This window comes from Pyxicephalus adspersus, chromosome 6 (genome assembly GCF_032062135.1).
Source record: "Pyxicephalus adspersus chromosome 6, UCB_Pads_2.0, whole genome shotgun sequence".
In the NCBI taxonomy this organism is placed as follows: domain Eukaryota; kingdom Metazoa; phylum Chordata; class Amphibia; order Anura; family Pyxicephalidae; genus Pyxicephalus; species Pyxicephalus adspersus.
Genome location: NC_092863.1, coordinates 32587867 through 32605495, shown reverse-complemented (window position 1 = coordinate 32605495; position 17629 = coordinate 32587867). Strand labels below are relative to the sequence as shown.

Below are 17629 nucleotides of genomic sequence, written 5' to 3'. Positions count from 1 at the left end.
GGGTGAGTATTTCCTTTCAGTTGTAATCCGATTGTCATACAATGTATGACAATCGGATTGCAACATAACATTTGTTTACATTTAACCACCTGGTGACAAAAACTCGGGGTTAACCATAATTGCAAAAGTTTTTAGCCAGAGCATTGATTGGGCTTAAGGGCAAGGTGGTTAAGTACTCCCCCACCAAACGCACCGGCATACCTCTGACCCTGCCAGTCGCCCCAAGACCAAACGCACCCCCTGCTCACCTGATCTGTCTTTGACCGGTGAACCCAAACCAGCACTCTGTCCACTCCCAACTGTACATCCAAATGTCCCAGTTCCCCGCTCTCATCCTGGAAGCACACACAATCTCCCCCACCCGCAAAGCTGCAAAAAAGGCAACCACAAAAACCGTCCGGAACAAAATTATTTCAAAATTAGTGAAACAGACATCCCCCAAACTCTGGTATAACTCACCCAACATTTCAAAAGACACTGGCCTTCTGGAATCTGCCCGTCTTCGCCCCCTCCTATACCCTCGCAGGGCCTGCCAAACAAGGAAACACTTTGTACCATCTTCCCAACCAACAGTGCAGTCACACCCCCTTTTGGATCCAAACCAACCCCTTTCATTTTGTATAAACCGAAACCACTCCCACCATGTGTTAACGCAAGCCCTCCACGTCCCTTCACAAACCGATTGTCGAATCAAACCTGCAATCACCCCAAGGTCACCATCCACAGTCTGTCCGGCGCCACCTCCCGAAAACGGGACCACTGAAATCGAGAAAGGGCATCAGCTATTACATTAGTGCAACCCGGAACATGCGCCGCCCGCACATAAATGTTCTTCTGCAGACACAACAACACCAAATGCTGGAGCAAACAAATCACCGGCGGAGAGGAAGCTGTATTATTATTAATCACTTCAACTACCCCCATATTATCACAACGGAAACGTACCTTCCGGTTTGCCAACAAGCTCCCCCACAACTTCACAGCTACATCAATGGGAAAAAGTTCCAGCAACACCAAGTTCTTGCACCAACCGCGCGCCCGCCATTCCTCAGGCCACTCCCCTGCACACCACTTACCTGCAAAATAAGCCCCATATCTATAGGCCCCCGCCACGTCCGTAACAAGCGCCAAAAACTCGTTATCCACCATCGGTTCGAGCCATAACGACCTACCATTGTATGTTGCCAAGAAACGCTGCCACACCCTCAGATCCCCTTTTAGTATTCTCGTCAACTGCACAAAATGGCCCGCCTGTTTAATCCCAGCAGTCGCAGCTGACAGCCTGCAGCAAAAAATTCTGCCCATCGGCATTATGCGGCATGCAAAATTCAGCTTACCTGAAAGGGATTGTAAATCCCGCAAGCTCATCTTCTTGAAATCACAGGCTCTCCCCACCACCTCTTTCAACTCCTCCAACTTATCGTCCGGGAGCCTACATTCCACCGCAACTGAATCATGTACTATACCCAAAAAACATATCTCAGATACTGGTCCCACTGTTTTTTCTCTAGCCAACGGAACACCGAATTGTGCTGTAACTTGTTCAAGCGTTCCCAACAAATTTGCACAATCCAAAGACCCCCGAGGGCCGACACACAAAAAATTGTCTAAGTAATGAATGATAGACCTAATACCCGACACATCCCTCACCACCCATTCAATAAACGTGCTAAATTTTTCAAACAGCAAACAAGATAACGAGCAACCCATCGGTAAACATTTATCAACAAAAAAGGCTCCCCTGCCACTCGCAACCTAACAACCGAAAACTCTCCGGGTGAACTGGCAAAAGCCGAAACGCTGACTCAATATCCGCTTTCACCAACCAACAACCCCTACCTGCTTCCTGACTAAGGAAACTGCCACATTGAAAGAAGTATATGCCACCCTACACAAATCTGGAACTATTCCCTCATTCACAGAACCCCCTTTTGGATAAGACAGATGGTGAAACATGCGAAATTGCTGAGGCTCACGCTTTGGCACCACCGCCAAAGGGGACACCACCAAATCCGGGAATGGGGGCTCCAAAAAAGGCCCTGCCATCCTCCCCAGCGCCACCTCTTTCGCCAATTTTCTAGTAATCACCTGAGGATTCGCCAAAGCTGACCGCAAATTTTTTGACCCCGTTGGAATATCCCCCAACCCACACGGAATCCTAAACCCCACCGAAAACCCCTCCTCCAACAACCTCGCAGCTTCCCTGTCCGGATACCTACCTAGAAAATGGAGCATGTTTTCCAGCTTCACCGTCGTCCTCCCTCTTCCCCGCAGGCTCGGCGGGATGCCCCCTTCCTCTGGACATACAGCGGTTGAATTTTCATGCTTGAATCGACAGCTGGCCCCAAAACGACAGGAACTTTCGTTGAACAGCCAGCAGAGCCCTCTACACTTACCTGCCAATGGCCTTAAGTTGCCGGAACTGTTCATCATATCTAAGCCAGGCCAACCCGCCATAGATACGATGAGCCTCACTAATAGCATCCAAATAACAGAACAGAGCTGAGCTATTCTCTGGCGCCTACTCCCCCACAATACTAGCCAGGATTGCAAACGCCTGTAACCAGTTCTGAAAAGTACGCGGAATCTGACGCCACAAACCCTTCTCCTCCCCCGGCTTCCTTCCTTCACCCGGCTTTAAGTCCCGTCCCCCAAAACGCTCAACTGGCAACAAGGAAAAAATCTCCACATATTCCCCTTTCCAAATCCTATCCCTCACCTCCTGAGCAAGGTGTGCACCTAGCGGCCCTTCAAAACAGACGTACACTTCGCCTTTTGCCCCATCTGTGACACCCAAGGATCCCAACTCACCTCCATCAACCTTGCGACCTTCTCCTTCCTCCGGCACCCCGCTAAGCGGAACTGCTGCCAACCCTGACGATGGCGTGGACAAACCGCTTCCCCTTACGGATAACCTGTCCTCCCCCCCAAAAGCACCCACTGCCGTCTGACCTCCCCCGGGCACCACTGGCGGACCCCCCAAACCCTGTCCAACCCCAGGCAGGCCCCCATTCCCGCCCCCCAAACAGAACAATCAGGTCCCTTAAGCCTTGTAACAAATCCCTCGCCTCCACTCCTCCATGGTCTGACACCCCCGGGCTCCCCCTCCCCCCACCCGCCCAGCATCCCCCTCCGAACCAAGCAAAACCCTGGCATCCGCTCCTTGCTCCTGGCCTAACGCCTCCTGCCCCTTACCACCCCTTGTACTATGCCCCCCCAATAGTACCCCTGACCCCTGTTCCTACCCCCACACCACTAACCTCCGTGTTGTCTACCCCTTCATTCATGCCCCTCACCTTGCACACAGCCCCTGAACCTCTCAGCCCCCCTCTCTCCCCGCACCCCCGCTCCCATACTGCAAAAAACTCACCAGGCTGCCGGAAGGAACTGGGCCCCTCAGCCGCGGCACCGCCCACTAGACCGCCGACCACACTCGCCTCCGATCCCGACAGCTCCCCTTCCGATCCGTCTTCTGTGAGCAAACCTACATCACGGCTCTCCTCTTCACCCGCTTCCGGGTGCTGGCGAATGACGTCACGACCGGGCGCCGTCCGTGACCCGGAAATCTCTTCCTGCCGCTCCGTCTCCTCCCGACCTCGAAGACTCCGCCCGCGGGACACGGCGCCAGAGCCCGCAGTATCCATCCGGCCACCACCGCTGCTGCCCACCGGACCAACTGCTCTCCGACCTTCTGGATCCAGAGCTCCGACCACTCCCCTCGTCTGGACCGGCTCTGCACTCCTCACCGCCTCGCTTCTTCGTCGGGCTGCACCACTGCCGGTAAGTCCTTCCCCGCAGTCAGCCGCAGCTTCCCGATTCCCTCTGCACACGGACCCCGGGTGGCAGCGGGTACATTGCGGTCTGTGGAAGGGTCCTGCCTGCGAAGAGGATTCCTCCCATGCCCCCCTCCAGCTCCACGCGCAGATCTCCGGGCCGGGGGTGACGGAGGGTCCCTTGTGGAGCTCCTAGATCGGCGCTGGACTCTCGTGGGGGAGCCCGGGCTCCAACGCTCCGGCGGCCTAGACCGCCGAGCGCTTGTGAGGGGGGCTGCACTGGCCCAGCACTCCCCCCAGCTCCCTCCATTAATGCAGCCACCTGTGCTTTAAGCCACTACACACCATTTTCTTCGGCAACAGCCCTTAAACGGTTCAAACAGTGGTCCAGGCCCGCCATGATTTATCGCACCGCAGCAGTAACTATGCCCAGTTGCTCGTTACAAAATTTAATGCTTCTCCCCTCCCTTCGTGCCCCTTTTTAAACCCTTCCCCCACTCTCCTCCCTGCACCAATAATCCCCCAATTCCAACCATCCAATTTTCCCGCATAATTTCTCACTCCTTTTTTTTTTTTTTTTTTTTAAATTACACTAACCACTGCATTTCCTGATCCAGGCGGTAAGTAATATTAACAGATATTTAATTTACTGCCAACTTTAGCCCCTATCTGGGGACTGATATGTATCCTGGGCTCTTCAATGTCATTTGCTACACTTGGGTCTGTGCATTGGCTAGAAGGTTTATATGGTTCAACTAACACAGTGAACTAATTTGATTAAAGACCTAAATTTGGTTGTGCAGCCAGGGTTGCCATCTTACCATTCTCTTGGAGCTCTCCTCATCCAGGCTAAAGTTGGCAGTAAATGGAATATATGTTGATAGTACCTACCCCCTTGATATGTGTAAACTGTTTCCTGACTAAGCAGATTCATATCTGTGAAACGTGTGAAACATCTTTGATTGATATTCCACATTCATTGCATGTCCCTACATTTGTAATGTATATGTGTATTATATATACCTATCTATATGTTATAACTTTGCTTGGGAGAAGTATTTACAATTGAACAAGGATATCTTGAGGTTTGCTTTTATATATTTTTCATGTTAAAGTGCTTTTTTTAAACATAATACATTTATGCTCTGATTCCCGATCGCAAATTGGCGCCACGTCGAGCTTCCGATTTGGCTTGATGAATCAGCCTGACTGTGTCCTTCATCTATGAAAAGTGACTAAAAAAATGCGTGTGACTTTTTTGCTTTAAAGAGGTAACAAAAATGCCCTGGTCTGTTATATTCTGCTGTCTTCATTTCCTGAGCTTAATTATCCATGCACACCTTTCCATCCACACACTTCGAAAGAAAACATAATTTACCAATGATAACGCAGAGGGTATGATTACAACTATACTGAGCTCGTATTGAGCTGAATACCTAATTTTCTCTTTTATTTTTTTTTTTAATGCAATGACACAAAGGGGGGTGATGAGGGGCACACTATAATTACTGTCCCCTTGACTTGTGTAGCCCAGAGGCTAACTGCCTCCCACCATAGCCTATCTGCCTGTTTACCCATTTTGTCCAATTGGCCAAATGGCTTTTGCAGCAGTTTATTTTACCAAACCAATTTATTACTAAACATAACAATGAAAATAGCATAAAACAAATATAAATTAAATACTTTACTACTAATTCGCATTAGTAAACATTAACTCTGGCATAACACCATTAACACATATAATCGCAAGACCACCTGTATTACTAATGAGGCCCTTAAAGACACTTATCATATCCCTTACACTACTTAAGTTTGCCACTGGCTTGATACTATTGTTCCAAGCCTCACTTCACCAGCTCAGGTATGACTATAATATTCTGCAGGCCCTTGCACTATATATGCCACCTTGGGTCATTACCATTTTTCTTTATCTCTTCTGTACATCTCAAACCATAGATGGATCCCCAGTGGAATCACAAAACAACTGCCCACAAGGACCCCAACTGCCAACAAATAAACACAATACCCAAGACACACCTGTGTGCCTTTCATTTTATACTTTATTTTAATGTTTTGGAGAGATTATTCCACCATTAATGTCAAGTTGAAAAAATAAGTCCATCAAGTTCAACCACTATGACACAATCATCAAGGTTTTATTGCTGTCTTTGTCCTCACTATGTAGATTTACCCTATTTGCCCAAATGGCTTTGATAAGTAGGAAAGTAATATAAAATAAAAAATAAGTGGAACTGTTGTCACTAGAAAAAATAAAAAGGAACTCTAATGGAGACCTAACTTCCAGTGACAACTGTGTAAGAGGATAATTCCATACCACATAGCTGTTACACAACTGCAGATGACACAATCCTGCAATGACATCATTTTGCTGAGTATAAAAAATAAATATGCAAAAAATGATTGTATAAACTGACAAGTGTTGCAATCACAACTAGATGTTTCCCTTCAACTAGCTATTGAAACAGCTGTAATATCATATGACATTCCCTCAAACATTACCTGGTGGGTGTCAATTACTGTTATTAAAAAATATGGACCTGGAAAATTGCATGCATTTACTGGGTATTTTTATAGAGTAGGTTGCTGTCTGTGTCTTACTATAAAGTTTCATTCTGTTTAATCTAAATGATAGGCAAATACAAAATGTACCTTTTGTCCCAAGAAGAGGAATAGAAAGGAAATCTAATGTGTACACATAATTTAGGGAGGAATGAGTAAGTGAATAATTCCATAGCTCTTAACAAGCAAACTATATAACACCCCTGCAATGGTGTCGTTTTAGGGCAATAAGAAAATTGTTCAAGCTGACTCTTTAATATTAAATAAATATAATTATTTAGAGGCTGGATGAAAGGTTTTAAAAATAACACAATAGCACGTTATAAAAGGATTATAATATATTTCCTTATAAAGGGTGTACATATTTAGCCAAACACAAGAACAAATGAATAGGAAAGTGGTGCAGTCCCTCCATATCAGGCACAGCTGGGAGGTGAAAGCAATTTGCTGTAAATATTTCCTAATTTCTGTGGCATTTCTGGGTAGGTAATAAATTAGAATACAAATTCTTCCCAACTAAAACCCTAATTACAAGGAAATTTAAATAAATCCAGGCACCAGACCAAGTCCACTATGACTAGCTAGGTGGGATGAGAAGCAACTTTTAGGAGAGGAGGCATGAGAATAGAGTTTGTTTTGGGGAAGAAAAATTGAATGTTAGCCTGCAACATTCCAAAATTCTAGTTGGTCGGCGATATACAGACAGGTGCAAGTTTTCCATACAATCTGGTGTGCTTAGCATGTTCACCACCAAAGGGCTATGATTTCAGCTGCAACAATGACAATATTTACATTTCCCCATTTATAAAAATGGTGATCACCTGACATTATTTTACTTTTAGGAAACGTTTATTTAATTTTTCTATTGTTTACCAAATGGTCTATTGTGCTTTATTTATTAATAAAAAATCAGCATTATTGTGACTTTAGAAATTGCCTAAAAGTCGTGATCAACTTTTCAAAAGTCACAATTACATTCACAACTGAAACATATTATATTAAATTGTATAAGCCACTCCCAACAATTGTGATCAATTATCCAAGTTTAATTATTGGAGCTAAGGGTAATTATGGTAATCAAAATACTGCTTACTATTGTAAAAAACTGATTACACTTATGTTTCCAGGGATGGGTTGAATAAAATAAATTTTTAAATGTGATTTTGTGTTTGTGTAGCCACTAGGTGATCAATAAATACTAAAATATTTCTGAGATTCCTGAAGCCATCAGGAGTTGAAATTCTTGCATAGACATCTCTCAAACAAAGGCCTAGTGTTAGACAAAATATGGAGAAAAATTAAATTGGGGCCCTTTGTGATAGACACCTGCATCTTCCTCCTCTACCGCTCCCCCTGTGTATGTCACAGCAACAGGCAGCTTTGTATTTGGGGTATACATTCCCCCTATACATTCACCAGTGATGAGGGGGTCAGTTGGAGAGCTCAAAATGTAAAGGAGAGACTGGAAGTGAAGCTATAAGCATCCTCTAAAACATTATCTTCCATTAAAAATGATGCTGTATTGCTTATTATTAGTCAGCCTGCCACCCTGAGGCTTTTTGGGGTGACAAAGCGTACCTTTATATCACCCCTTTGTTCAATGTCACAATGCAAATATAGGCAAAGGGATACGGTCACTTTTTACTTTTGACCTGCTTTATCAGGATACTAGATACATCTTGTGTCACCTGGGTAGGAAGCTGTAAAGGGTACACACAAATTTTGGGGTACCATTTAGAGTTGTAGCAGATACACCCATCCCTGTTACCTTCTTCTCCATCCTTTTCCTGTATCTTTTATGGGCTCCTCCTGTCCTCCTCTTCAAGTCACAATATGATGCCTATACTACCATCTTTACTTACAAAGCATCACACAACATGCCGTGCTGTGCTTTATATTCTTGCTTTAAACACACAAGTCTGGCGCTGATGAGGGTTCTATAGGCACAGAATGACACATGGACCCTGGACCAGCTCCAACCAAGCAATGTTGTAAGTGACCACCTCAGAAACCTACCTCTCATACCTTGTTGTGTCTGCAGTGTGTTATAAATGTAGTATTTTATTGATTACTAACTAGCCAGGTTTACAGCCTGTACTGGACAATGCTAGAAAAGGGGGCTCTTTTTTTGATGATCTTATCCTGTAGGTGCTTGTGTGTCACAAAAACCTACCATAAAAATGTTTCATTTGTGATATCTAGAAGCCTTTAAAAATATATATGCAGCAAAATCTACAACACAGAGCAGCCACTGGTTACATGATCTCACTCTCTGGAGTTTGTGTACTTCACCAATGAAAAGAGGTTCAAAATTCAAGACAGTGTAACTTTTTTTTACTCTGCTTTGAGGAGGCAACAAAACATTCCCTGGTCTTTTTTCTCCTGCCATCTTTTTACCTTGTAGGAATATAACATAGTAAGTAACACAAACCTGTCATGACCTCATTTTGAAGACCATAAAAAATATTATGCAACAAAGGATTGGTTAGACTGGTAATTGTTTCTTCACAGCTATGTTTACTTTATATTACCTAATAAAATGGTTGTAATACAATACACATGGCCCAACTCACAAACGTGAAACCATCCTTGGTGGGGATTTGTACTACTTTTAAGATTTTTAATTTAGGTAATAGAAAGATTTATCATTAAAAATAATGTATAATATTATTGAACTGTTATCTCCAAGCTGTGTTTTTATGTTGAATTGCACATAGAAGAGTTCATCTTTATGAAGATATTAGTTATGCTATGTAAAGTATATGACATCATTTCCTATTCTGAATATCATGTACAGTATAAAGGCAGTGAGAATGTTTTACAAGTCACCTGGAAAAGTACAGACACAAATTAAATACAACAATGACACATTTACTGAATCTTATACCTGTCATGCGGCCCTTCGCCTAAGAAAGCTCCGGGCCAACTTTCTCCCTAAACATTCACCAATGATGAGGGAGCCAGTTGGAGAGCTCAAAATGTAAAGCGGAAAATGGAAGTGAAGCTATAAGCATCCTCTAAAACATTATGTTCCATTAAAAATGATGCTGTATTACTGTTTACAAGTCAGCCTGCCGCCCTTAGGCTTTTTGGGGTGACAAAACGTACCCTTATGTCACCCCTTTGTTCCATGTCACAAAGCAAATATAGGCAAAAGGATACTTTTGACCTGCTTTATCAGGATACTAGATACATCTTGTGGCACCTGGGTAGGAAGCTGTAAGGGTACACACATATTTTGGGGTACCATTTAGAGTTGTAGCAGATACACCCATCCCTGTTACCTTCTTCTCCATCTTTTTCCTGTATCTTTTATGGGCTCCTCTTGTCCTCCTCTTCAAGTGACAATATGATGATTATACTACCATCTTTACTTACAAAGCATCACACAACAACAATAACATGCTGACTCTGAAAATGGACAACATGAAAACAGAAGACTCTGCCATGTATTACTGTGCAAGAGACACACTGATTGAAAATCTGTCTTCATATGACAAAAATAAGTAATTTTTCTTCATTTTTTCAGTAGGTGGCAGCAGAAACTGAAAATAAATATAAACCTTTTGTACAATAACTTATCATAAAAGATATGATTTGTTATGACAAATAATATTACCTAAATACTCATTATCAAAGTAACAAACACATATACAATTATATCACGTGTCATGGGCTGTATTGGTACGTTGTTTCTGTGTTTTTTTTATATGCTTTACATAATATCACATATGATTGGGTATAGGGATGATTGTAGTTTTAAATTTGTCATAATTCTTTCTTATTAATTGGCCATATTAGTACTTTCACAAATTCCAAAATTTTAAACCGCAGTCAATAGGAAAACAGAATTTCATAGTTTTGGTGTAAATTGGCCATATTTTGTAAATTTACTATAATTTCTGGGGATGTCTAGAGGAAAAAAAAGCATGTAATGTTGACAATGTTGAAATATAGGTGTGAATAGCTGTTTTGAAATGTAAGCTATTGCTGGCCACTGAATTTTTATTTTATAAATAAATAAATAATACTAAGCCCCTAAACATAATATTGTCATCAGTACTGGTAGGGTGGTCAAGAAAGCTATAAGATAATTTTTCAATTAAAAATGTTTTTTTATGTATAGGGGCAAAAAATGTTTATATAGCAACCAAGGGGTAAGATATCAGAATGTTCTTTATCAACATCCTAAATATTTCCAGATAAATAAGCCTTTGTCTTATGTCAAGCAGAATTAATTATGTAAATGTGACACTTCACACATTTATAAATTCCAGTGCACCAAAAACTAACTGCTTTCCATGGTGTGCGGGCTCTGATTGTCCTTTTTTTACTGCAGACATCTCTCAAATGTGTCCATGCCTCTTTTCCTGTCATGCCAACACAAATTTATTTAGACCTGTGATAAGTACAGACACAAATTAAATACAACAATGACACATTTACTGAATCTTATAATATTACTGGCATGGTTCTCAGGTGAGGATTCCTATGACAATGTAACCTGGATATTACAAGGGCTGTAAAAAAAAATAACTGTTTTTCTATATTTTCCCCAGGTGTCCAGTCTGCAGAACAACTTACCCAGTCTGATCCAGCGGTGATAAAGCCGGGGAACTCCCATACACTGACCTGTAAAGGTTCTGGATTTAGCGTCAGTAGCTATTGGATGCACTGGGTCAGACAATTCTCTGATGGAAGGTTACAATGGTTGTGTTATATTAGCAGCAGTGGGGGTACCACATATTATCATGATGATGTTAAAGGAAGATTCACAGTCACTAGAGATAACAACAATAACATGGTGACCCTGAAAATGGACAACATGAAAACAGAAGACTCTGCCATGTATTACTGTGCAAGACACACACTGATTGAAAATATGTCTTCATATGACTAAAATGAGTAATTTTTCCTCATTTTTTTAGTAGGTGGCAGCAGAAACTGAAAATAAATATAAACCTATTGTACAATAACTTATCATAAAAGATATGGCATGGTATGACAAATAATATCACCTAAATACTGATTATCAAAGTAACAAACACATGTACAATTATATCACGTGTCATGGGCTGTATTTGTACGTTGTTTCTGTTTTTTTTATATGCTTTATTTTACCTTACATAATATCACATATGATTGGGTATAGGGATGATTGTAGTTTTAAATTTGTCAGAATTCTTTCTTATTTATTGGCCATATTACTACATGTAATGTTGACAATGTTGAAATATAGGTGTGAATAGCTGTTTTGAAATGTAAGCTATTTCTGGCCGCTGAATTTTTATTTAATAAATAAATAATACTAAGCCCCTAAACATAATATTGTTATCAGTACTGGTAGGGTGGTCGAGGAAGCTATAAGAGAACTTTTCAATTAATTTTTTTTTTTTTTTTTATGTATAGGGGCAAAAAATGTTTATATAGCAACCAAGGGGTAAGATATCAGAATGTTCTTCATTAACATCCTAAATATTTCCAGATAAATAAGCCTTTGTCTTATGTCAGTCAGAAAAAAATATGTAAATGTGACACTTCACACATTTTTAAATTCGAGTGCACCAAAAACTAACTGCTTTCCATGGTGTGCAGGCTCTGATTGTCCTTTTTTTACTGCAGACATCTCTCAAATGTGTCCATGCCTCTTTTCCTGTCATGCCAACACAAATTTATTTAGACCTGTGATTTGTATGTATTGTTAACATTTTTGTATGTTTTTTTTAAATATCATGTTGAGACCAGGGTTGTTATTACTAATAAAAAGGCCTCTGTCCAAAATTGGGTACTACATGACATTTGATCAAATATGGTAATACTTATTTTCCAAATGTCACTAACCAATCAGTCAATGCACAAACTGCACTTGCAATTGCACAACAATTAAGAAATGTTCTTCTTATTATAATATCAATTTGAGATGTGCTACTATTCAAAAGAATGTGGATCCAGTAAAATAATTCAACTCTTAAATAGGAAAAAAACAAACCATTTCTTGACTTCAAGGGAGACAATATCATTCTGTGGTCTCCCTTCGACTTGTTGGTTCCCATTCATAAACACAACTCCGTTATCCCCATAAAAATCTTTAATTAATATCCATGATATATATTAAAGAAGAATAATTCTTATTTGTGAATGCAATTTGTATATTCATTGATTGATTAGTGACATTTGGAAGAAAAGTATTCCTATATTGAAACATATTTTTAGCGCCACTGGTCTAATTATTTATTCAATTTTCGGAGGTGCATGATTCTGTGCAGTGTGGTGCTTGGTTTCTAGTGTAAGACTATTTACTATTTACTACATGATATTTGTCTACAAAAACCCCCGAAATAAAGAAATAAATTGTCACATTACAGAGCCAAAATATCGCTATGCGGCACTGTTATTCCAAAAGATTTTCGTGAAAGTAACACAAAGGGGCATGAACGTCTTTGGAAAGGTGAGGGAGCAGACTGTGCGTACCACAAGTAGAGAAGGTCAAATCAGAAAAAATTATTTCAATTCACCTTGTGTGTTGAGTGTATTTAAAAAGTTAACTAATATGTGTCATTGACACTTGTAGATCGTATTACAGTAAAATCAAATGCAATTTGCTAATAAAAGTGTATTTAAAAAAAATAAAAATTGTGGGTTTTATTAAAAAAAAGTGTGAGTTCCTTCCTAATTTTAAAACCTGTCCCCTACATGGCCAATGTTGTGCTGGTCTGTGGGTGGGGAACCTATTTTGAATCTGGAAGCCCCCTTTAAATTAAACAATGATGACATCTTTCAGCCAATCACAAGAGGACGCTCATGACAGGCTGTACCTGGGAGACATATGCAGCCTTCAAGGCTACGTTCATTCATACACAGAAGATTGTGACAATGAAATGAATTTGACTCAGCACTTGTCGGTTTCAGAAGGAATAGAGTGCTGGAGAATGGGAAGCAGCTCTGAAAAGGTCCTGAAGAACACATCTTAGGATATTCAAGAGCTGTGCAGCGTTATAATTAGCAAAAAATAAATGTGTGTGATGTAATAATTTCTAAGGATTGTTTTTAACTTATTTGGGAATGGGTAGGAGGTATGTGTCCCCAGGGTAAGAGGCAGAAATCTGGGAGAACACTTAATAAATTGGGCTTCCAGATTCCAAATAATTCCAAATCCCCCACTTGCAGGGCCTTACTTCCAACGATGAGCCTTACCACCATTGAGCACAAGAGGGTCTGTTTTTTTCCAAAAGGGTAGGGGGGGGTTGCATGCTTTTTTTGCCAATTTTTTTTTTAGATTCCAAAGAACCTTTTAATGAGATGCTCACTGCCCCATTTGCTATCACAGAAGGTTCCAAGTCCATAAAAAGAGCCTGGTTTTAAAAAACTTCTTTTTTTATTTACCCTTTAAAAAAAAACTTGTTTAAACACATCCTAGCGTCACATCCTTAACTTTTAACATGGCACATCCTATGGCTAATCCTATTAGTTTAAGACAGAAGATACATGTATGTGTAAGTGCTTCACACAAATGTAGACTTTTTGTACACCAATATCTGCTTTTTGGGACTGTTCATTTGATCCATGTTAGCACTGAATCCATTTGAGATTATTTTTTTGAAATCCTTTACTATATAATGTGATTTTATTGATGATTGCAGGTTTCTTTAATATTAGATCATTTTATGAATACTTTTACAGTCCTTTTTGTGTATGTTTGCTTGTTGTTGAATAAACAGGGATATGGCACAAATTATGCAAATATTCTATAAGTTGTATATGAGTTGCAAAAAAACCCCAAACTGCTAAGCAAGCCTGACAAACACAGAGCAGCTTACATAACTGCATTAAAAAAATAATTTAGCAAAAACTTTAAAACATTTAAAAAAGTTAGCAAACACAGAGCAGCATACATATTTGCAAAAAGGTTTCAAAAAGTTAGCAAACACAGGGCAGTATACATGTTTGCATGAAAATAAAATTCAAAAAGTTGGAAAACACAGAGCAGCAAACATGTTTGTATAAACAAAAACTAGCAAAAAATGTCAAAAAGTTAGCAAACACAGGTGTGCGGTAAATGGAAATCTTGGTGGTGCTGCCAGGTCCGCATCAAGGTCGATGGAGCACCATGTGCGCACAGCACTGACCTCAGGTCCAGAATCGTTGCTCAGTTCACTTTTTGCTGTCTGATGACACGCAAAGGTATAGCCCACCATGGAAATGTTTTCTTTACTGGTCTATTTACTGGAAAGCTTTTTATATGCAGATTCTATGAAAAACAGAGCCACAATCACTAAGGACAATTCAAAGAAAGAGGTCTACTTGCAAATAAATGCAATGGAAACCAAAGACTCAGGAAAATATTACTGTGCAAGAGACACAGAAACAGAAAGTAACTGACAGTCCATTCAATATCCTACTGCATGTGTTTGTGGTAACCCACAGGAGGAAAAACATTTCTGTTAGGAATCATTAAAATATTGATTAGGATGTAACGTACTGTAATAAGCTTTTATTGTAAAAAACAGAAGTGTACACTTTACTGTGTACAGCACTTGGCATGTATAAAATGTTATATACACTCTTGGTGTTTCCCAGTGATCACAATTATTTTTAATATCTGCAAGGAATGACATGTACAATGACAAAATGATGGTTAGTGCAGAGTTTTAGTGAGCCTGTCAAATTCTCATTAATGTTGCTGTGGAAAAAAAAATACAATAATAATAAAATATACTAAATACAGTGCTTGACATGTATTTTGGAATGCTGATATACACCCTTGTATATCACCATTCAACCTATGATGGTCTAATATTATTAGAATACTTTCCAGGGAATGACACAAGCTATGAAAAAGTTACAATTTTTTTTGACAATGCATTGTCCTAAGGTTTATGCGAGTCTGCTAAACAGTCTTTACTGTAACAGTCATTAAAGAATATTTTGTGAATGCAAGGAATGCAGCATGTGCGTGTGGTGTATTAAGTAGGTGAGGCTCTAGTAAAAATATGGGAGTTTTCAAAACATATACATTTTTAATTCAAGTAAAATATGATATTCAAATATTACGTATTCTGCTATCCTGAAGCTATGTTGCTGCAATTTACTTTAATTTAAGTGTCAAATAGTGACATCACTTTGAGTGCTAAATGTGTTATATTCCCCATATTATGTGTTAAAATGCACTGTGTTCAATTACATACACAAAACAAAAAGCAAACCCATTTATGGGTACATAGAGCCTGATTCATCAAGGAAAATCAGAAGTTCACTTGCGCATTCGTATTCGCGATCCAAAATCAGAGCCCTAAATTCTATTTATCAACCAAATTCCCGGCACTGCCATATTCTCTTCAGAGTTATCAACTAAAATCATCTCTTCTTTGAAGACGAGCAGCCCCTGCATTAAAAGTCACTGTTCCCCTAAAAAATTATTCTTTTAAATGGCACACATCTTTCACTTAGCCCTAAAAAAAATGTTTGTGGTGTCCAATTGTTTAAACCATATATATGGGCTAAGAAATAGGAATATTTTAAAATGACTTATTATTATACATTTAACAAGAGTTAACCCAATTCATCTGTTTACATAGCCGCCTGTCTGAACACGATGCCGGACCCGAGGATCGGTCTGGTGGTAAATACATGCGTATTTCCGCAGGCTAAACCTCGCTTTTGCCACCAGCCTAAAGTCATAAGCACACACACATGTTCTTGTGTGATTTTATAGATATATTTGCATGTATTTATACACATATCTATTTAAATATATTTTCATATATATGTGTGAGTTTGTGAGCATGCAACTCAGCTGGACAACTAATTGACAACCAGTTTGGACAACAAGTGGAAGTGTGTTTGTATACAATAATGCTAAGATCAGGCAGCACAGCACAATGACTACAAACCTATAACAATACTACAAATGAACACAGGAGTTGTGTGGCAGCAAATCAACATGAGTGCAAATGTCAGACTATTAAAAAAAAGACAAAGAAATAAAAAGCATGACAATTTATTTGTAAAATGAATACTTACATAATACATTAAATACCTATATGAGACAATAGCACAAGGGCAAACAGGAGGTTCAAGTAGCAGTTTAAAGTAGAAACCATGCAGACATTTGTACTCAATATTTGTGGAAAAATGACAAAACATTGCTGATGAATTGCTAAACTACAGAAACTGTCATTACAAACCAGGCACAAAAACATTGCAGCAACAGATGAAACTAACAATACATACACACACACAAGTGAAATCACTAAATGTTCTTTAATCCATGTATTATTACATATATTGTTTGCCTATAATCCTTTACAAAATCATTTGCTTTCTCTAAAACCAAATGAGAATGGAATTTAATCAGGTCACAAATGTTTGTTCACAGTTTTGTACAGTACTACTATTGTGTGATGACATATTATAACATGCTACTTAGTATATATCCAGCTTGATAGAAATTAGTTTGCAGTGTTGCAGTCAAACCAAAAAGTATCAAAACAACAAGTGCAACAAATGTAACTATAAATGAAGCAAGTTTGTGAATGAGTAGAATGTAACATAAAAAAGTAGCACTTACCCAAAAAACCATCAAGCACTAAAGATTCCAACTGACCCATAATGGACTGGAGATGCGCACAGAACAGGAAGCAGGTGTGCGCTAATTGATTGCAATGACCTCACCATGAACAGAGCTTAACAGATCCTCCTGAACTGTGCAGCTGAAAATTGATTGTCTTAATTGGCAAATTCCCAACTCCAATGCTCATTTTGGCAAGAAGCTGGCAGTTGAGTGCACTAGTACTTGGCCTTGACTTGCGGTAATAGAACTTGGTGAGCGGCGTGTTTTTACGTACGTCCATCGTACGTGCATTCTGTTGAGGAATCAGGGCTATAGTCTCAAAACACCCACAATAATGTCCTAAATATTAAAGTAGCAAATGAGACAATAGGAGCATGGAGGGCAAAGTTGTAGACTGCTGTGATCCAGGAAGGTTGTTAGAGGACTTGCTGGTAGGTATAGTGTTCCAGCCACACAGCCAAGATGCTGGCCGGACACCCAAGCCGCAATGAGCACTGACTCTGGGCTAGAAGAATGGTGATCACTCCACCGATTACAGCTGCCTCCAGATGAAGGAGGAAGGGTTGCTGCCAGGTCTGTCTTGCTCCGGGAGAGCAGGATCGGGTGGGAAGCACGGAGCAATGTTAAAATGTAGCCGCCTTGGAAGACTCTGCCCCTTGAAGTAATCTAATCTGTTATAAGTAGAACTAAAATATGGTTTATTTTC

At 40.0% G+C, this 17629-nt stretch overlaps 1 protein-coding gene and 1 gene segment (V, D, J or C); one reads left to right on the top strand and one right to left on the bottom strand.

The window, feature by feature from the left end:
- Positions 1–3908, bottom strand: part of LOC140333459 (uncharacterized) — a 5986-nt gene extending 2078 nt beyond the window's left edge. Inside the window, exon 1 of the mRNA XM_072415134.1 lies at positions 3371–3908. Coding sequence (XP_072271235.1) covers positions 3371–3644 — 274 coding nt within the window. The 5' untranslated portion in view covers positions 3645–3908. The remainder of the gene's footprint in view (positions 1–3370) is intronic.
- Positions 1–17629, top strand: part of LOC140333452 (immunoglobulin heavy constant mu-like) — a gene marked incomplete in the record, with an annotated part of 720383 nt that overhangs the window by 365527 nt on the left and 337227 nt on the right.